Source organism: Neodiprion virginianus, chromosome 5 (genome assembly GCF_021901495.1).
Source record: "Neodiprion virginianus isolate iyNeoVirg1 chromosome 5, iyNeoVirg1.1, whole genome shotgun sequence".
Lineage (NCBI taxonomy): Eukaryota > Metazoa > Arthropoda > Insecta > Hymenoptera > Diprionidae > Neodiprion > Neodiprion virginianus.
In genome coordinates this window covers 34,240,609-34,259,913 of record NC_060881.1, presented here as the reverse complement: position 1 = coordinate 34,259,913, position 19,305 = coordinate 34,240,609, and the positions used below count along the sequence as shown (strand labels likewise).

The following is a 19,305-nucleotide window of genomic DNA, read 5'->3' as shown; positions in this document are numbered from 1 at the left end:
TATTTTTATAATCGACAACCCGCAGTACAGTTGATCAAAAATGATTATTCATTACATAGTGTTGCGATTGTTGTTGAGTATGGAATTTTGCTTATTCTAGTGTCATAGCTGATTGTGATCAGGCGTTTTCTGCTTCTATGACAATTTTGTAATCGCCTCTGATTCGTTGATTCTGCGGATTCTTTTTACCGATAAACACCTGCCCTTTATCACACTTATGATTTGATAAACATTCGCAAAGCATGGCAATGCCATGCTCCTAATAAACCCAAGTTTTGGGCTCGCCTCGAAGCTCGCACGCTGCCGTTAGGCATAAAGTCATTCAAGACCGTTACGCCCTGAGTTTGATACAATCAGCACACAGATTAAGATGATTTCAATTTTAGCTACGCAAAGAGATTATCGAATGAAATGGTGATTCAGGTAACAGTTATAAGTTGGACACTTCATAAGCCATATCAAACGGTTCAACTTAATAATGGTATCGTATCAGTTAATCGTAATTTTGATCTCTGAAAAAGTGAGAAAATATAAATTATGTAAAATATACATTGTTAAAAATGAAAATAAATTTATTATTCATCAATTAATTTTTGAATATTTAGTATAGCATATTTAGTAAGATTTAGCAGTGCCAGTACTTCGTAGACGTTTGCCTAGTAAAGCAATAGATACCAATAGACACTAATAGGTACATACATACATTTAATGTCATAAAGACGTTGAGTAAGTTAATCAACTCACTTAAATTTAAATTTTCTTTTTTTTATAAATTATTTTGCATTTTGAATTTTTCTTAATATATTAATTAATACATATATCCAATTGTTGTATTATATACAAATTTGTTTGCATCTATACGTCCCAGAAAATGCGATAGCCAAAATTTGTCCAAAAGTCGGCCAAGTTATGTCCACCATCCCAAAATTCATCATCTCAAATACGACATGGTAATCCAAAATGTTTGTTGGGTTGTAAAATTCTTTTTAGGATGTTAAATTTTGGGACATTGTGCCTTGTGCCTAAGTATTGTCTGAGGTATATACAATGATATAGATGTACACGGGTGTGCCAACTTAAACTGTGCATTACAATATTTCAGAAATGAGGAGTACTATCGAAAAATGGTTCTGATGAGAATATTCCAATGTCGACGGGGTTACATAATGGTGATACCAGTTTGGTTTTGATTAGTACTGCTTGTGAGAAACTAGCATGAAGGTAGTTTTCTGGAATAGCAACCGATTGTTTTTCCGGAAAGAATGTTGTACCTCACGGTAATGCAAATTTAGCTGTACGTGATACAAGTTCATGTCATTCACAGATCGCGAGTTATGACTGTTCGAAGCTCGGGAAGTCATGATACATGTTCTGTTTGAAATGCAATTACTGTTAGCGATGCTGCATTCATGTATTTAAATACTTCTTTATTGTTAGGTACTTTTTCAATCGCAATCATTTTGGGTAAAAGCACGATTGTTTCAAGAGTTTATTAAATGTTCAAACACATTTCCCTCTGTCTGAATACAGAGTTGCAGCCGACGTTGGAAATGCTGTAGTGTGGCGAGCAGAGTATTGCGCTGGACCTTACCATACCTCAAAATTGTTATTATTGATACTATTTTCCCGGAACTTAGTATCATGAAAAATTTTCGAGTTGCGAATAGTCGTAACTGGTGATCCGTGAATGGTATGAACCTTAATCGCGTATGGCTGAATGTGCACTAACGTAAAGTACAACATCTGTTCCAGGAAAAGGTCGGGTACAATTCAAGAAAACTACGTTCGTGCTAGTTTCTCGCAAGAAGTACTACTTGCAACGAAACTGATATCGGTGTCCATCGTGTGTTCTCCTCGAAACTATAATATTATCATCTGAACCATTTTTCGATAGTAGTCCTCATTTCCGATATTCTAATGCACGATTTATGTAAGTTGAGACAACCTGTAAAACACATAATATATTAATGAGTAAATCAATCAAATCGCCAATATATATACACACATCTTTCTTAAGTAATCAATGAGAGCGTGATTTTGCACACGAGGACGCAATAAAATATGCCAACTTGTCGATACCCTAACTTTGTAACGACAAGACTGACAGCATTCATAGATATAGATCCATATTACTCAATTAAAATTAAATCATCAGTCTATAAAATTGAATAGAAAATATTAGTCTTAAAATTACCAGTATCGAAGTAATTGAATAAAATTACCTTTTCATATACCTATGCTTTTTTCGCCTCTCCTTTTTTTTTAGACTATAAGCGTAAAAGAATTGAATCAACTTTGTTTAATAATATCGCTACTTATATCTGAAGGGGACTTAGGCGATATTAAAAAATGTGCGAAGTTAATCGAATTTATGAATTAAACAATTTGAATATCAATGCCTCGAATATAAAATTAATAGAACAAGATTCTAGAAGAATGAAAAATTAAAAAATAGAAATGCGAAAGCACTTTGCACGAAACAATAGGTCTTATTTTATTAGTCAAACATAAAGTAAGTGTATAATTAGTAGTTTATAGATCTCACGTTTATGTCACAAAGCCGATTCAGGCACTAAACAGAACAAGTAAATTTGCAATATATAAATAGAAAACGCGGCAATTGCCCGACCATCGAAGATTAAGAAAAGCAGTCAGAAATACGTATATACTATACAACCGTATGTAAGAGGTCTCTTCGCTTTTTTGTACAAATTTAATTACGTACAGAACAAAATAAGAGACTCTTTACCAGCTCGGTCATTTCACACATCTTTAGTTTCTACACATAAAACGTCAAATTTTTCGGTAACATGCGGGTATAACCGGATCGTATTTGATAATTCAACTGGAATTGGTTGGTTGATTGAAAATTCAGTAAAACAAAAAATAAATAAAAATAAAGACGAACAGATTGCTGGCTGCTCGGATAAATACGAACAGGTTACTTGAAATTATTAATTCTGTCCAGACTTTTTTAAGCTCAATACTCCACTTCAAGTCGAGCAGGAGTTCATTCTGGATGCTGATTTTCGCTGGTGTTGTTGGAGTTAGGGCTGAAAGACGGAGGTTCTTGCATTAGGGTCCTAGTCTCCTCTTCCTGGTCAGAGAGCGCAGAAGCAGTATTCTGGTGATTGGTGATCTGCTTTATTTTCGGGTGACTTGGGACCTCGGTGAGTACCGGCCCGTACTGCGAAGGGGAACCCACCAGCAAGTCAGTTGACGGGTTCAAACCGCCCAACATCTTTTATCATAATAACAAAAGTGGTGTGTAAGGTAAAGAAACAAACAAGCGGGGTAGAAAAACAGGCGTAAAACATTCGGGACAAAATTAATCACAGGGGCTACTCATTCAGTTCTTCAGTTCATATGCTATACAAGGGCATCTCCCTAATATGTACATACTTGTCCTCCACCCCCAGATGGCTCATTCCTGGGCGATTCTCTCTTCTTGTAAAACCGGAGCCATCCCCAAACCAGGCCAAGAAGAAAACCAAATGCCAACAATGTCGCGCCAATGGTCATTGTTCTTCCATTCGAATCATCACCGCTATATCGATTCCGATTAATCGGTCGTGAGCATTTCTTAGTGCTGTTGTTATCGGAAGCAACCGGCATCGGCTGAACTTCGATAGGTTTGGTAATCTGAATCTGTTTGGCCTGAGGACATACAGTTATGCATTGTCACATTGTTTCCGATGGTAATAGTAATAACGTAAAAATAGCGACTAAGTAACGGCAGTGTTTTAGCGTTGTTTGAAAGCACCTCAATTTGAGGACCGGTTGATTCGCTGGACACCAGGGCGACGATGAGGAAGATGAGGCCCGCCGATATTAGAGGGACTGCGGTGGAGAGGCTGACCCATTCGAGCCATTTTCTGAGGCCGAGCTTATGCCTGGTGACCGAACCGACACCCAAAAAGCCATCGACCCCGGTGTCGTAGGAGTAGCCAACGGTGGTTGGCTGGTAAACAGCCCCGTTGTCGGGCATCCCTCGTTTAGTCGTGACCTGCGATGATTTTAGACTCGTAAGTTCGGCCACACGAAACACGTTAGAAGTTGTCTCCGCTACGGTTGAGTGCAGAAAGCAAAAAACAAAACATTGGTGTCGCGATCGATGAAGTTGAGACAAGAAAACAAAATACACACGACGAGAATCAGACACTGCACGGCCTCGTGTATGTAATACGAAACGATTGAAAAACAGGACCAACCCAAAGGCGGCGAGGAACCAGTTTTCTACTGCAAACAACTGACAGGAGGTTCCTTAAACAACGCAATACGGAATCTGTGATGCACACACGACTGATCGCAACCTGCCAATTGGAAGCTTCGCCTGACGTCACATTACCGTCATGAGAGTGCGAGGAGGATATACACAGCACTATGGCTGTCTTGTTTTATCCCTCCAAGTGCGCATGTGTGAAGTCTGCCAAAACGTATTTTCCCGCAAAATATCTGCGCGCGCAACGCATAAACGCGTTTTCACTGTTGCGCTTTCTCCTTTTCGCTTCCTAGCTGTCAAAAATCTGACAGTGGCTCGAATTTATAGTCCCCACCGGGAAGGCAGAGAGGAGGAGACCCAACTTTGTACGTTGACAAGATCTAGAACGACTGCTAACCCGTTGACTAGTGACTACTAACCTAATGGGGGCGAAAGCGAAAATGAACGAGGTAAATTCATCGTTAAGCGGCGCCCTCTGCGTTGCGCAACTCAAGTCGGGAAACGGTCGGTACGTAAAGATGACTTGAACAAATGTTACTATCGCTTGTACCCAGATGCATAATATTGCATAATGCAGTGTCGGCTATTATTATGACTGTGAAATGACCACCGACTGATGAAAATTCAATTGAGGCAATTTATTTGGTACACTTTGATTGCTACGCCAGTGTTCGCTCAAAACCGCTTTTAGTAAGACAAGCGTTTTACCTAATCGATTCTGAAATTGAGCGGTTTCTTTTCCAAGAACGTCAACAAAGGAAGACTAACATATTTTGCGTTTCATATTTTTTAGAAAAATTTCGGCTGTCATTGAAAACCACTATATCAATTCAGTCAGACCCTGTACCCACGTAATTTCTCAAAAGAAAACGAATGCGTAATGACTCAAGTTGAGTACAGCAAAAAAAATTCAGAAATCCAAACTTCATTCCATTTTATTATAAGATATAAAAATATTCAAAGAAACCTTTAACTTAAACACATTACATCATATACCGTTAAACTTTACGCACTATAATCACATATATAATCTGCTCTGCATTCTGGTCAGGTCTTAACTTCATTTTTGCCAATTGTTCGCACGTTTACACGTTGGCTTTGTTCGTGGAAAAGCTGGCTCCCACTTTTCGTTCGGTCTTCGGACGACTTCTCTAATCTCCTCGGGATGGGCTGCACAAGAAAGATCAAATTATTATTTGAAATAGAGATAAGTGTGTTAGGGTATGTTAAAATAAACGTAGTAACGGTACTGCATATCAGTTCAAGACTAACAATAACCCCCAACTTACGTTTGTAGAAATCAATGTGACGGCGGGCTATAGCATGCTGTAGCATGAATGACTCGTACGTAGACTTTAGGTCATGCACATAGATGAATCTGTGAGCATCGATCATAGGTTCACCTTTTACCCACTGCAGGGTTCCCAGTACCAAGTAAACTGTCCCATCTTTCTGAGATATGAAACACAGTTTATTAAGGTCGATTTTCTCATACAAACGTTTCACCATTACCACAAATTTGGATGCGTTTACTCACCACTCTCGTATCTCCCATCTGCAATGGGTCTTGGATAAAGTCTGGATATGGAAGATCTGTTGCCGAGACTTTTGTACTATTTTCATTTGCGTTCGTTTCTGCTTGTTTCAGTTTCTTTTTTTTTGTTACCTTACGTTCTTTCCCTGAGCCAATGATGCGCTTGATACTCTTGTAAGTCCGCAGGTCACGATTAATCCCTCTCGTCAATGGAATCTGAACTCGATTTGTCGTCTGGTTCACAGATTCTAGCATATAGGACTCGTGTTCATATCTTCTGACGATACCGATAGTCCTTATTGTACTGACACAATGTCGATAGTTATCCTCAGTAAAATACTCTGGTATGTCCTCGACTGTAACTGGTACGTGGGGTCTAGCCCCGTTGAGAATATTGTATCTATTAAAGATTGGCAGAACGCCAGGCTCCGAATCGGTGGTAGTCTTCTTGCAAGGAGTACTTGGGCTGCTCTCACCCACTGCATGGCATCTGAAGTAATAGTAATCCTGAGCAGTGGGTGGTTGACTGAAATGATGAAGAAATATTTGAATTTTTTTGAGAAAACTTTGTCTCTGCCTACAACTTTTACTGTTCTTCTCCTGAAGTGAGAGACGATAAAAGAATCTTGCATTGCAACATACGGAACTTTCACAGAACATAGAGACCTAATTTTTCGGACAAGGATAAGTAATGAAACACAGTAATCGATTCACTAGAAAATTGTAAACAGTTGGATAATTTATTGAAGTTAAATGAAAACAATTAATATGTTATTCGATTTGAGCTACCCCACAGTCTCCTATTGGTGTGAAACGACTGTCCACTTTTCAGGCCGCTCTTGAAGTGCTGGATTTGGGCGTCCTATCAGCGATCTGCCTATCAGAACCCCTGTCGATTCTGGTTTAAGAAACTCCTCAGCAACAGCCATCAACTGATCTTTGGTAACAGCCTTCAGCTGAATTCTGTGTAACTGTACTTCGTCGTCTGACAGATCATGGATAAACTTTGTCATTCCCTGGTGTCCTGGTGGCACGGGAGAGTCTACATGTTGAAAAATGCCCAGCTTAGCCTCGTCGATCTCTTCTTGAGACAGTGTGTACTTTTGTAGGAATTCGTACGTTCTATCGAATGCTTCCAGAGTGTGTGTGGAGTTCGGGTCTCGATATGAGAAAAACGAAAATACACCATCTGAGGACAGTTTTGCACCACCTCCGTAAGCACCCCCCTTTTCTCTCACTTCAGGGTGAAGATAAACAGAGGTAACAAGCTTCGAGAGCACTCGTAGAGCTGCAAAGCGTGAATCCTGATAGGGGACAGTGAGTATGGATTTGGAGGCATAGTTCACTGGGAAGGGAAGAACATGATGAATGCCTTGGTTCTCTTGCACCAGCCCTTTTCCGTCGGTAATAAGACGTGACTTTAGTGCCGCTTCGCCCTGCAGTTTCTCATAGAAAGACTGGATCTCGAGCAAGCTATTATCCTTGCTACCTGACGATAAATTGAGAGCTGACCTCAACTGCTTTTTATTTAAAATTTTTTTGGCAATCTGCTGCATTTGGCTAAGTACAGGGCTCAAATCTTCAGCCTGGGCAATTCTCTTCATTTTTTCAACAAAGTCAAGTCCAGATAAGCTTTCGCGACGCCTAGCTATCGGCGAGACAAGGCTGGCCGAGCTGCTTAGCGCATATATATGTCCTAAATCAGCAATTCCATTCGCCACATTGGCTGCTGTCACCTTCACCAAGGTTTCAAACCTCTTCATGTCGGTTAGATCAACGTTATTGAAAAGCTCTTCCCACAGCTTCCACATATCAGCAGAGTTTCTGTCCAAACAATACGACTGAAAGAGGATCCCCTCCTCGAATTTACATATGTGATTCTTCAGCTCAGCGATATGATGGGAGAGGCTCAGACCACCTGTTTTGAGCTGTGTCATTTGATCGAAAGTTCTGTAGTCATAGTTAGCAGTACCCATCTTTGCGGCAATTGTATTAAAAAGTGGGACCAAATCTTTGAGCTCATCATCGAGATCCGCAATGTTTAGGATTCCTCGGAAGTAGGTGACGTCATTAGTCGGTTGAATGGCGAGTTGTAAAGGAACACCGGATACATGAAGGTCAATAAGGGGGACACGTTGTATGTCGTCCTCTAAGTCTTCAATTTTCAAGGAGGGCAGTACGCTTGTATCTTCCTTTTTCTCTTGTTCTGCAACCAGTGCCTGTCCTTCTTCAAAGATCTTATCAAATTCCTGAGGAGAGAGGCGATCCAATTTTTGGGCAAGGATAGCACGCTCAGCGGCATTCTTTTGTTCTTCGTATGTCTCGTCTGGTGACATTGTCAATGTAAGCCTGTGCTTGTTTTCCTTGAGATATTTGTTCACTAGATCACATAGGTGTCTAGGATTGCGTTCTAGGGATTTTCTAAGCGTGGCAACTGCTTGATTCACTTTCATTGCTTGCACAATGTCACCCTCGTGGTTCCAGAGCGGAGTCATGCTCAGTAATAGATTGAGTCCGAAGTTAGAAGTCTGGTGTTTAATGTTCAGTTCTATACCATGAAGAACAGCCTCAACATGGCTCTGTTCAAATCCATTGTTCACAACATGGGCTACAGTGCTCTGAACGATTTCATCAACTTTGGAAAAATCTTGTGGCGAAACGCCTTGTAAGCCAACAACAAAAGTGGTATCCCTGGAATGGGAATCGTATCCAGTGACAGGACTGAAACCTCCACCAATGTTTGGCTCCACCAGCGACTTATAGAATGCAGAATTTGGACCCTTCAGAAGAAGCTGTGAGAGAACGTACAACTCAAAAGTTTCCTGAACATTAGTGATGTCAGAACACAGCCAGCCAACTGCGATAGAGCTCTGCTTCTCCGGATCTGTAGCCATGGGATCAGGCCTGCATTGTATATGTTTCGATTTAGGTTGATTCCATCGTTTTTCAGGTGGTACCCTGGTCGCTGATGCGTCAACATGATCGAACTTGCAAAGATATTCATCATTTACAAATCTCAAGTGATCTTCAAGAGGGAAATTGCCATAAGAGAAAAAGCGAGCATTGGAGGGATGGTAGTATTTAGCGTGAAAGTTGACTAGATCTTGATGGGTGAGCTGGGGTATAACAAGAGGGTCTCCACCAGATATTACTGCGTAAGTATGACTGGGTAAGATAGAATTGAGAAGACGTTCGGCAAAAATGCTCTCATTCTGGCTGAATGCGCCTTTCATCTCATTAAACACAACACCTTTAAAGACGATAGGCGACGTCTTATCGTTGACGTTGGCATGTTCAAGGCGCCAGCCTTCTTGTCTGAAATCTAGAAGCCTCAAGTTTGGTTTGAAAACGGAGTCCAGATAAACAGCCTGTAGGTTCCTGAAGTCCTTCAGGTTCTGGGTTGAAAATGGATAGACTGTGTAGTCTGGACCAGTCATTGCGTTCATGAAGGTCGCAAGAGACCTACGCAGCATTTTGAAAAATGGATCACGACAAGGAAACTTCTCACTCCCGCAGAGGGTTGTATGCTCCAAGATATGCGGAAGTCCCGTCGAGTCGGTTGGAGTCGTTCTGAACCCGACAGCGAAAGCATTGTTCCCATCTTCTCGTCGCAGATGGAGGTACTGCGCAGCAGTCGCAAGATGCTCCAATCTCACGGCAGTCAGGTTCAACTCTTCCACATCGGCAACCTGGTTGACGCGGAATCCGTGGATATTCTGACCCTCCTTATAAGCGTCGACGAGTGGTTTACCGCTGACGGCGACTCGCGCGTCGAGAGAGGCTCGAGCGATGCCGAATTGTGACCGCCGTCTCAGCAACCCTCTTTTGCAGGCCACCTCGAGGAGGCGAGACATCGCTGATAGAAATTTATTTGAGAATGATTTCGCGATCAAAATTACTAAGAGCGATAACTCCTCACTGGCTGATGCAATAACTAGCACTGCCGAATGAGGTTGTTGGTTGCGTGATTAAAGGAACTAACCTATAAACCCGGCTTTTGACTCCGCTGCTCGGTAATGGGGACATGCGTTCTTATGACTATCTCGTGACTGTCCCTGACACGATCGGATCTATAAATTCATTGGTGCTTTTGCTGTTGTAGGCCAATGTGATTGGCTTATAAAGTCCATATGAAGTAACGCAACCGTAACGTCGTATGTAAACCAATCTTTACTCTCGGAATAAACAAAGTTCGATAATCAATAGAAGCCCGAATTATGTAGACTTTTCCAATCAATTCTTGATTATTGGACTACCGATTAGTGTCCATTGCACCTTCCTTAAATACCTTATTTATACGCATGGAACTACAATCGGTATTGGTGTGTTCCTGGTTGACATTGTTGCCATTGGTTGATTTTTTTCGTAAATCTATATAAAAGGGGTGCCCTAGTCGATTTCAAGGTTGTATACGATATATCTACAAATATCGAAGTCCACGTGTGATTTCGTAGAATTTATGCCATTTTTTGATTTCTGCATCAAATGAAAATGTGTTGGAGTGTTATTCTTCAGAATTGCGTATAGAACAGAGCTGATAAACCCGTTTTGCGTAGATACTTGAACTTCGATATTTAGAGATATATACATCAACGTTGAAATCAACCACAGCACCCCCTTTAGGCGACTCTCGAATATTCGATGGAGACGTCGTTGACGGAAACGTAGTCTTTCTGTGGATATTCACCTAACAGTATTAAAGCTGATTTAAAAGTCGAGCATGTGATGCATGTGCTTACTTACGATAGTTGATAAAGATGCAGTCGCTTTATCGCGACTTACTTTTCTAGCCTTTTGGGGATTCTCTACTAGCGCTAACCTAACCTAACCGTGACTTTTGTGTACTTTCGTTAACGAACTTACAGTCACCACCTCCGAACCACTCTATCTGACGCACCTAATCTATGGTTTTCTCAGAACGCATCAACTCCACGTGCTTAAAATTTTACACTTTACAGTGGAGTAAACAGGGTCCACGGAATCTAAGTGAGGTTAGACTAGGAGCACATTGACGGGTAGATTATGCGTTCGGGGATCCGGAGGGTGGTCGTAGGCATGTCGGGGGGCGTGGACAGCGCCGTGTCGGCCTTGCTATTGAAGAGAAAAGGTTGGCGATTCTAAAAGCTGCGAAATAAACAGCTGTATCACGCAAACCTTTTCTCCACTTTTATAGGCTTCGATGTCGTTGGAGTCTTCATGCAAAATTGGGATGCAAACGAAGAGTTCGGGACATGTACGATCGAACAAGATTACAAAGATGCGGAACGCGTATGCGATAGACTTGGGGTGCCTCTGACTCGCATCGACTTCGTCAAGGAGTACTGGAACGAAGTCTTCAGGTACAGCATCCCTTGGTGCTTGACGCCGTTTAGAGACTGTTACGATAAAGAGAATTTCTATTTTAGTAATTTACTGAAGGATTATGAGAGTGGGTATACGCCCAACCCAGATATCCGTTGCAACAAGTTCATCAAGTTTCGCAGCTTTTTTGATTACTCGACTAACAAGCTGGGTGCGGATGCAGTCGCTACTGGACATTATGCAAATACTAGTTTTGGTACTTACCTCCAACGCTATGTCTCAAACAAAAGTAAGGAACAATGGAAAATACGCACCTTTTCTGATGAGCGATGGCGGCAACAGTTTGATCCCTTTCCATGTTGGTTGCAGACGTGAAACTCCTGCAAGCGAAAGATGCAATAAAAGATCAAACATTCTTTTTGTGCCAAATACCCCAAGATTCTCTCAGGCTAACTATGTTTCCGTTAGGAGAATATTACAAAAAGGATGTTGTGAAAATTGCACGAGAAAACGGCCTGTATAACGTCGCTAATAAGAGAGAGAGTACAGGAATATGTTTCATCGGTAAACGCCGTTTTCAAGACTTCATCTCAGAGGTCTGTATCTGTGCAAAGTCTAGCGATAAATGAACTTATTCCAAAAACAAAGTCACCTTTGTTTTCAGTACGTGGACAAAAAACCCGGTAACTTTGTAGACTTAGATACTGGCACAGTCGTCGGAAAGCACAACGGCATTCACCACTGGACTTTGGGACAGGGATGTAGAATCGGAGGTGTCCGAAGGCCATACTTTGTTTTCCGTAAAGATTCCAAATCCAATGATATTCTCGTGGTACGTTTGCATGTTCTTAATTGGCAACAATAGCAAGGTCTACCCTCATTTCTATGGAATATGCACAGGTTCAAGGAACCAACCACCCTGCGTTATACACGGAATTGGCACTAACTTCAAGGGTTCACTGGATCGACCCTGGCATGGAAGATTTAGTTAAACGCCAAGGCATTCTCAATTGCAATTTTCGCTTTCAACACACCCATCCTCTCGTACCGTGCAAAATACTCCAAACCCTCGACAATCGATTGATTATCCGTATCAACAAGCCACTTCGCGCTGTGACGCCAGGGCAGGTAAGAGGTCGATATTTTTGTTTTCCGAAAATATATAGAACATTTTGTTTCACAAGAGATTAGTTTGATAGAAGTTCCAAAGATTAATTCCACGTTTTATTCTGACAGTTTGCTGCGTTGTATTTGGCTGACGAGTGCCTAGGAGGTGCACAAATGCTGAACGTAGGACCGTCGCTTTACTCATTAAATCAAAGTAACAGAAAAGATATACAAGAGGAGCAGGATGATTCTGAGGAATGCCAGAATTCTTTAAAACCTCCAATTCAGGAGGCCAGGCATAATTCAGTCTTGCATTAAAATATTATACTTTTGTTACCATGTAGTTGATAAAATATTTATTTTTTAAACGTTGAGTTGCCGTTATTTTACCTTTACGTCCCTGCAGGCTTTTGTGTATCCTAGAAGACAACCGATTCTGATCGTACGAATTCGTCGGACTATATTTTGAACTTTGAGGTTAAGGTTCTTGCAGAGCGCGGGAAAGCTTTGCGAATCCCCACGGACAGCTAAAGGAAAAATATATAGCTCATTTGATAGCCCATACCAATGGCGTAGCTCGACCAGAGACATATATGGACCAAAGAACGTTACGATTGGCCGAGTTTTATGCATGTTCCTACTCTCTTGCATTATCTGTCAAATGAAAGCTTTGACATAAGAGTCGGCATAGCCGCGCCTCTCATCAAGTAAATACGTGCGTTGGAATGTGAACGCATCGCCAAATTAGATTTTTCTGAACAATCCCAATCCTACAGCTAATCCTCAAGAGTTGATAAGGTCACAGTACTAAAAAGTAGAACCTGAGACTTGTCGGCCGGTCCTCGTTGTGTGTTGCCGGTACCGTAATTATACATTCAAAGCCAGGGAGCCAGTTGTATTTGGCTGCCGGGTCTCTGAAGACGTCTTACCCTGTTTCTTCACTTTTCGAGTAAACTCTGATAATCGCTATTTCCCACACACCGAAGCCATCTAAATATCTCCAAAGGGGTGCGAATGGGTAGGCTGGGTTAGACGAACATAGATAAGGTTAGACTAGGTTAAGTTAGTTACATTTAGTTAGGTTCCCTGGCTCTCGGTCAGCGGAGGTATCAGAATGAATACGGCGTGTGGGCGATTTTTCCTATCGTATCTTCGTCTGAACCAAAAACTGTACGCGAATATTCCGGCGGGCAGTCGTTGCTTTGGAGGTTCCACCGAGTATGAGAATAAGCGAGCGGTCGTTCTTCAGGAGGTCGCAAAGAATGTTAATCCTTTTGGTAAGGTGGTCGTCGAGGTACCTTGCGACGTTGAAATTCGACCCACCGACTTCGAAAGGTATCCTGATATGAATACCCTCCTCGTCCGTGTCCTGGTCGTTGAAGACTCTGCCGTGGAGAACCGGCCCTCTAGTCTTATCTCTGTCGAAGTAAATGACCGCGAAGTCTGGGAAGTCAAAGGAGATACGCCGATTCCCGCCAATGCCAAATGCCTCATAGAGTCACCAATCCGGTTTGGTAAGAAAAAACGAACTTTGTTTCGTAATATAAATGTTATGAATCAGTTTAAAATTGCTTAGGTCACGTAGCTCTGAGGCTAACAATCGTGAGATCAGAGTTTCAAACTTTTGCAAGTATGAAGACGCGATAAATTACGCCCTTTCGTCTTAGCCCAGTTTTAGTGTCTATCAATTGAGCGCTGCATAAGTGAGGTATAATTACTCTCCAGATACTTCTATGCATGGTTTCGTACTACGGTTCAGTAATTCCATTGTGCGTCGGGGTTTAGCAAAAATACCTATTCATTTCACAAGTTAGCCACGATATATAATTTGGTAGATGGTTTTAAATCAGCTGAAAACAGGTATCACGAATTGCGCTTCACTTTTTTCAGATGTTGATGTCCGGGTAGCCGGTATGAGCAGCGTCAATGTTTCTGGCATGGTATCAGACTCGATCATAGTAAGAACCGCGGCGGGTAATATAACTGGGGAGAAGTTGCAGGCGAGTCAAATGATACTGTCGTCTGACGATGGTGGTTCCGTTACTCTGCGTCGCACTCTTCAAGGAAATATTGAAATCAACACTGTCGACAGAGGGGTGAGATTTCACCCGTCTCCTGCGTGATACGTATACATACAGTCAGATCGGTTTTATTTTTCTTTTTGTTTTCTTTCTGCGTTACTTTTTCATCCTCCGTTGGTTTTTCTTTTGGTTTTTCTTTTTTCTATTACAGACAGTTCGTGCCGATAAATTTTTGGGCACGGATTTAAAGGTGTCCACAGAAAACGGGGATGTCGACATAGGCAGCAGTTACTGTACCAATTCATATTTCACCACTGAGAACGGTAATCTTACCCTGAACAACCTCCACATGGATTCTACCATCGACATACCGGGAAACGGAGGATTGAATATACGTAAGTTGTCGCAGTAGATGGTTTATTTAAGGGGTTTTTCACCGCAACCTGATGTATTTTTGACTTTTATAGTTTGTCTAGACGGATCCTTGGATGCGAAGTTGAATACAGGACCCTCCAGGGTACGTGTTGTTCGTTTATCGGCTAATTCCAGCATATCCTCGTCAGGCGATGTCAACCTCGTAGTACCCGAGCAAAATGACATACAGTTAAACCTGAAGGCTGGCAGACTCGATGTCGACGGTAGTATAAACGGTATGGAAGAGCACACCCGCAATGTTCAGCGGTTTAAATCTTTTAAGGGAGATACCTCTCTCGATGTAATGTCGGATAAAAGTATCAAGGTAAGTAAAGCGAGCTGGGCAGACACTTTGAACCTTGGAAGGTTCCTGCGCTAGGCTTACCTCTTGAGAACAATGAGCGACTACACGTTGAAGCATAACAATAATAAAACTATGAGAAAAAAATGTTTATTTTCATTTATATTTTTATATCAAGTTTTTCACATATATACGTAGGACATTAAAGACAATCATCGTCGTCGATTGATTGCGTGCCATTCCAAATGGTGCATATGCATGTACGATACCTACCTTGCGTCTTGTGAACGCCGATATATACCTAAGCGTGAATCTCTGTAATACTGACGCGACTGTTGAATAAAAGTATTTCTGTTTGTCAAATTCTTTGTCCGATGTCGCATTATTTTAACCTATTGCCCAAGTCGGTAACATATACTGCAGGGTAAATAAATCCAAACGGATGCAACGTAAAGTTCGAGCGGGAACATGATGTTCTGCTACCCAACAGTCGGGAACCGGGAAGGGGTTCGTGTTTCAAAACGCTCACGAGATGTCAGCAGGCGCTTTATCCCGAGTCAATTGACCCAGGGCAGCCCCCTGACACACGGTGCTAAAAGTGGTTCGCAAAATGTGCCTCGATTCTGCCGCCAATTTCCACCGCTAGTGGCGCTAGTAGTTACCTGACGAGCTGGCGCGCGGTCAGCCAGGGCAGCGAGCGTGTCAGAAGTCTACTACTAGCGCTACGTAGAGGAACTAAAAAACAGGGACAAGACGCGTACAATTTTTAGTATACGAGCAGTGATGTCAAGGGGCTGACCCAGGGCCTAGCGACACCAGCGGCCTAGCGCGTACTTAAACTGACTTAAACACTCGCTTGGTGTGTGATGTGTCGCGATAGCTTATAAGTATATCTCCACTCATTGCTGCAGAATGATTTGGCCCTGTGGAGAGTGCGGAAGGATGGCACTCATACTCTCTAATGGACGACGCGTTTAAAATGTGGTCAAATTTTGTAGGCAAATAAAGGTACCCAGAATAACCGACGTGGCGCTGATTGACACAAAATTGAATTTTGAAGTCAGTTACACACGCAGATTTCTATGCCTATGTATAAAAATCTGTGGTTATACGGTTACACTTACGGGCAACTAACGTTTAACATCGCCACCCATATTTCCACCCAAAATCAGCTCACTTATTCTAACCCTAAGATATTCCTACTTCTATTATACACTTCATAATTAGTGCTAATCCAAACCGAGAATCCGAATTGGATTGTAATTACAGAAATTCGTACACCATGCAGGCTGCTGTGAAGTTTTATCAGTTGTTTCAAGAAACAATATGAATCTGCAGGTAATGAAATTTAAAAAAAAATGAATAAGCCATGATATTCTTGGAAGTGTATTTTACAAGACAGGGATGGGGGAAGTGTCGAACGTCAGACTCGGAGAGGAATTTCGGTATCCTTCAAAAGGAGTTCTAAGAGGTACCCTTGTTTTGTAACTTTTGATGACGGCTGTCGAACCCGGGCGTTGAGTTTTGCGACTCTCAGAAGGAAGATTCGGAGGCGGGGGAGGCGGAGACACGGAGGGGGGCGTCTCGGAGGCTTTCATTCTCACCCTGGGGAAATCTCGCGGGCCGATTCGATCGACGGAGGACGAGAACCGCGGGGCTCCGGGCCAGCGGCGCTTATTCGGAGTCATGTGACAACGCGCGGGATCCGATTTGATTACATTCGTCGGTTTACTCTTTCATTGGACGCCGCGCCAACTCTCGTCCGCGTTGGGAATTTTAAATTTGATTATACTCGCCCCGGTCGTTCTCCCCCCTCTCCCCTTGCCCGTCAAACACACGGCAACTAGGGTGCAGCCACTCTTGTAGCGACGTACACACACGCGCGCAGGAACACACTATATATTCAGGCTGATCGAGTGTCGATGCAGAGGTATGGTTGAAGATAAAAAGTAGACGAAAAAACACCGAAGATATACGAGTAATCCTTTGATGACATACGCGCTAGTCGCTATTTTGTTATACGCGAATATAAAAATACGACACAAGCACGTGTTGTAGTGGAACCTGACACATCGCGTGTAGATTCCTTATATATGCACGAACACGTGTATGAGCGTACAGATCAAGTCGGGGATGGTGAGCTGACGAGCAGTCCAGGTGTGGTCGTGCTGACCTCGGTGCAATTAAATAAATAAGAGTGTGAATTAGCCGCAAGAGTGAGCGCCGTTGAATGCCCGCAGGGTGGAACGCCGCGCGTGTCCCAAAATCGCCCCCGGGGTCGTTTAATCGCTCGCCGTTCTATTGAACACCCACGCGGTAGCAACCGCTGTCGTAGCCACGGCTAAATGGCATCCGGCCACAATGGGACCCCTGCAGATACCAGCTCCCATTCTCTACACCACGTGACGGCTACACCGAGGTAAAAGCTTTAGCTCATGCCGGCAAGAGGCTGCGAGCAGGTCGGCTGCAGCGAAATATTCTCGGCGCATATGACACGGAAAGATGTTAACGTTTATGCGGAATGCGGTATATGCATACGGGGAAAGATGTCGAACGCATGTCGTTCGACTGGTCGAAGAAAACTATATGATGTACTTTATGTACTCTGTATCTTACTGCAGTTTATTTTGTTCCGTTGTATTTGAAATGTAATAAAAACAAGCCGGAAATATTGTTTTCGTGATACTTTATATCAGAGTGAAAAGGGAAAAGTCTGTCGGTTTGTTTGATGAACTTTAGCGATGATATCGAAAATGGCCGAATGACAAATTTGAAACTGATGACACAATGCAAAATTTCTTGTTTGTGAACTTTATATTCTTTTAACAATAAGTATATAAGTTTTCAATTCGCCGAGGATAATAACGCACGTAATGTCAATCATTTTTCACAAACATACATTCTATCACTAATCTCTTCCAGAGTGCAGAAAATTGAACATCAGGCATGAAATTTGTAATTACAATCATGACTGTTATTACCTAAAAAGTGCAGAGTGTAGAGCTCTATGGATCTAGTAGATATATACATAACAGGTTGATATTTCTCAGGAAAAATAAAAACGAAGGGAAAGAGAGGAAATATAAGTATTATACTGAAAGTAACTAAATGAATAAACACATACCCATACGTAGGCGCATATTATACGTGTTATCTACGAAATGCCGCATTACAAGATCGAATTCGCGGACGGTAAGGAATATGGGGGGACCTGCAGCGCCCGAGCTTTCGATAATAGGTAAGATAAGGATATATCTCTTTTAGTTTTCGCTGCGTCGCTTTGCCATGGTATATAGTATCTGTACCATGGGTGTGTGTGATAAAGTACCCGTTGTCTCGGTGCCAGTGGCACATACTATACACAGACGATATAGGTATATAAGAAGTACAGAGCGAAGCGATGAAGCGGGTAGATACGGAATAGACGAAGCAATTTTCTATCGTAGAGAGGCAAGCAAGCCGGTTCGTTGTTGCCACATTATACGGGCACACACGCAGAGGCGCGTTCTGTGTAAACATATCAGGATCCGCGTGTATATATATGTATACATATACACCGAGTCGAAGTTATCGAATGAAATTAATGGTATTTAATTAAGGGTAGGAAGCAATTACCCACCTCGGGTCGGATGGATGGCAGCCGTTAATCCGTTATAGCGCGGACAAGTTAAACTCCCGGGGATTTGCGAGAGAGCATCGCCGACGCCGACGTTGGCCGTCCGCATAATTGGCTCTGAACGCCGGCACCTGCGACCCGCGGCACGTCCGCGTAGAGGTAGATGTAGCCATGCAGCCCAGCTACGCTGAAATAACACGTATCCGCAATCCCACGACAAGCCTGAACTGCACACACAACTCCGCATGTATATTCTACGGGGATAAGAGATGTGCTCGGGGTTGTTAGGTGGGGTAGGAGTGAAGGGGGGGAGGGGAGCGGCGGATCGAAACGAGTCCGGGACTCCTGCGATCCTAGTTAATTGGTCCCGGAGGATCGCGAGTAGGTTGGAAGGCGGATGCAGGGGGCGAGGGACGAGGATAGACATAACCGGAGTAAGTGAGGAGCCCGGTTTCGCTGCGGCGCGGCGCGCGCATGTAATAGGAAAGATGGCGGGGAATCCCTTATCACTCGCTCAGCAACCCGCCCCCTACAATTGGAACGAGCATCCCATCGTCGTCCAATATGGCGGCTCTCATCGCTGATATTATCGTTTCCGCGGGAGCGACGCCGAGGGTGGGGAGGACGAGGGAGGGTGAGTTTCGAGGAGCACAGGGAGGTATAAGGCCTCCCCGCCGAAGGAAATTATTATTTATGTCGGGTCAATAAAACTTTCCTCGGCGTAAACTCTCCTCCTACTTACTCGTCACCCAGCTTCCACGCTCATGAGCTACGTATTATACAGGTATG

The 19,305-nt window shown here is 42.9% G+C and overlaps 5 protein-coding genes across 12 annotated transcripts; 2 read left to right on the top strand and 3 right to left on the bottom strand.

The window, feature by feature from the left end:
* Window positions 1–554: 554 nt before the first annotated feature.
* On the bottom strand, window positions 555–4,612 carry LOC124306398 (uncharacterized). Of its 3 annotated transcripts, none has more exons than XM_046767076.1 (4): window positions 4,212–4,612; window positions 3,764–4,065; window positions 3,403–3,657; window positions 555–3,241 (listed from the first exon to the last, which is right to left on the bottom strand). In XM_046767076.1, the coding sequence occupies exons 2-4, from the start codon at window positions 3,986–3,988 to the stop codon at window positions 3,011–3,013; spliced, it is 711 nt and encodes a 236-aa protein (XP_046623032.1). In that variant the 5' UTR covers window positions 3,989–4,065; window positions 4,212–4,612; the 3' UTR covers window positions 555–3,010. The 3 variants fall into 3 exon arrangements, with proteins under 3 accessions (XP_046623032.1, XP_046623034.1, XP_046623033.1); XM_046767078.1 differs by having other exon boundaries at window positions 555–3,187; XM_046767077.1 differs by having other exon boundaries at window positions 3,764–4,006.
* On the top strand, window positions 4,606–12,532 carry LOC124306390 (mitochondrial tRNA-specific 2-thiouridylase 1). Of its 3 annotated transcripts, none has more exons than XM_046767049.1 (8): window positions 4,606–4,730; window positions 10,715–10,863; window positions 10,930–11,095; window positions 11,162–11,346; window positions 11,427–11,653; window positions 11,722–11,889; window positions 11,958–12,185; window positions 12,294–12,532. In XM_046767049.1, the coding sequence occupies exons 2-8, from the start codon at window positions 10,779–10,781 to the stop codon at window positions 12,480–12,482; spliced, it is 1,248 nt and encodes a 415-aa protein (XP_046623005.1). In that variant the 5' UTR covers window positions 4,606–4,730; window positions 10,715–10,778; the 3' UTR covers window positions 12,483–12,532. The 3 variants fall into 3 exon arrangements, with proteins under 3 accessions (XP_046623005.1, XP_046623006.1, XP_046623007.1); XM_046767050.1 differs by lacking the exon at window positions 4,606–4,730 and adding an exon at window positions 9,821–9,910; XM_046767051.1 differs by lacking the exon at window positions 4,606–4,730 and having other exon boundaries at window positions 10,471–10,863; window positions 11,958–12,192.
* Window positions 5,138–12,681, bottom strand: LOC124306394 (uncharacterized). Of its 2 annotated transcripts, XM_046767059.1 has the most exons (5): window positions 12,555–12,681; window positions 11,372–11,437; window positions 5,760–6,282; window positions 5,512–5,674; window positions 5,138–5,392 (listed from the first exon to the last, which is right to left on the bottom strand). In XM_046767059.1, the coding sequence occupies exons 2-5, from the start codon at window positions 11,413–11,415 to the stop codon at window positions 5,283–5,285; spliced, it is 840 nt and encodes a 279-aa protein (XP_046623015.1). In that variant the 5' UTR covers window positions 11,416–11,437; window positions 12,555–12,681; the 3' UTR covers window positions 5,138–5,282. The 2 variants fall into 2 exon arrangements, with proteins under 2 accessions (XP_046623015.1, XP_046623016.1); XM_046767060.1 differs by lacking the exon at window positions 12,555–12,681 and having other exon boundaries at window positions 11,372–11,456.
* Window positions 6,462–9,802, bottom strand: LOC124306378 (presequence protease, mitochondrial). The gene is made up of 2 exons (XM_046767007.1): window positions 9,739–9,802; window positions 6,462–9,612 (listed from the first exon to the last, which is right to left on the bottom strand). The coding sequence occupies exon 2, from the start codon at window positions 9,608–9,610 to the stop codon at window positions 6,557–6,559; it is 3,054 nt and encodes a 1,017-aa protein (XP_046622963.1). The 5' UTR covers window positions 9,611–9,612; window positions 9,739–9,802; the 3' UTR covers window positions 6,462–6,556.
* A 157-nt stretch (window positions 12,682–12,838) lies between the features above and the next one.
* Window positions 12,839–15,263, top strand: LOC124306392 (protein FAM185A-like). Of its 3 annotated transcripts, XM_046767057.1 has the most exons (5): window positions 12,842–13,211; window positions 13,414–13,678; window positions 14,055–14,260; window positions 14,397–14,580; window positions 14,653–15,263. In XM_046767057.1, the coding sequence occupies exons 2-5, from the start codon at window positions 13,510–13,512 to the stop codon at window positions 14,976–14,978; spliced, it is 885 nt and encodes a 294-aa protein (XP_046623013.1). In that variant the 5' UTR covers window positions 12,842–13,211; window positions 13,414–13,509; the 3' UTR covers window positions 14,979–15,263. The 3 variants fall into 3 exon arrangements, with proteins under 3 accessions (XP_046623012.1, XP_046623011.1, XP_046623013.1); XM_046767056.1 differs by having other exon boundaries at window positions 12,839–13,678; window positions 14,662–15,263; XM_046767055.1 differs by having other exon boundaries at window positions 12,841–13,678.
* Window positions 15,264–19,305: the final 4,042 nt, after the last annotated feature.

Coding starts and splice junctions, on each gene's coding strand:
- LOC124306398 (XM_046767076.1), bottom strand. CDS start 3,988: ATGCCCGACAACGGGGCTGTTTACCAGCCAACCACCGTTGGCTACTCC. Junction 3,658..3,763: donor CAACCGGTCCTCAAATTGAG/GTGCTTTCAAAC, acceptor GTATGTCCTCAG/GCCAAACAGATTCAGATTAC. Junction 3,242..3,402: donor CATCTGGGGGTGGAGGACAA/GTATGTACATAT, acceptor TTATGATAAAAG/ATGTTGGGCGGTTTGAACCC.
- LOC124306378 (XM_046767007.1), bottom strand. CDS start 9,610: ATGTCTCGCCTCCTCGAGGTGGCCTGCAAAAGAGGGTTGCTGAGACGG.
- LOC124306394 (XM_046767059.1), bottom strand. CDS start 11,415: ATGGAAAGGGATCAAACTGTTGCCGCCATCGCTCATCAGAAAAG. Junction 6,283..11,371: donor GCCATCGCTCATCAGAAAAG/GTGCGTATTTTC, acceptor TCATCATTTCAG/TCAACCACCCACTGCTCAGG. Junction 5,393..5,511: donor TCACATTGATTTCTACAAAC/GTAAGTTGGGGG, acceptor TTTCTTGTGCAG/CCCATCCCGAGGAGATTAGA.
- LOC124306392 (XM_046767055.1), top strand. CDS start 13,279: ATGAATACGGCGTGTGGGCGATTTTTCCTATCGTATCTTCGTCTGAAC. Junction 13,679..14,054: donor AGAGTCACCAATCCGGTTTG/GTAAGAAAAAAC, acceptor CACTTTTTTCAG/ATGTTGATGTCCGGGTAGCC. Junction 14,261..14,396: donor TCAACACTGTCGACAGAGGG/GTGAGATTTCAC, acceptor TTTCTATTACAG/ACAGTTCGTGCCGATAAATT.
- LOC124306390 (XM_046767049.1), top strand. CDS start 10,779: ATGCGTTCGGGGATCCGGAGGGTGGTCGTAGGCATGTCGGGGGGCGTG. Junction 11,654..11,721: donor TTCAAGACTTCATCTCAGAG/GTCTGTATCTGT, acceptor CTTTGTTTTCAG/TACGTGGACAAAAAACCCGG. Junction 11,890..11,957: donor AATCCAATGATATTCTCGTG/GTACGTTTGCAT, acceptor GAATATGCACAG/GTTCAAGGAACCAACCACCC.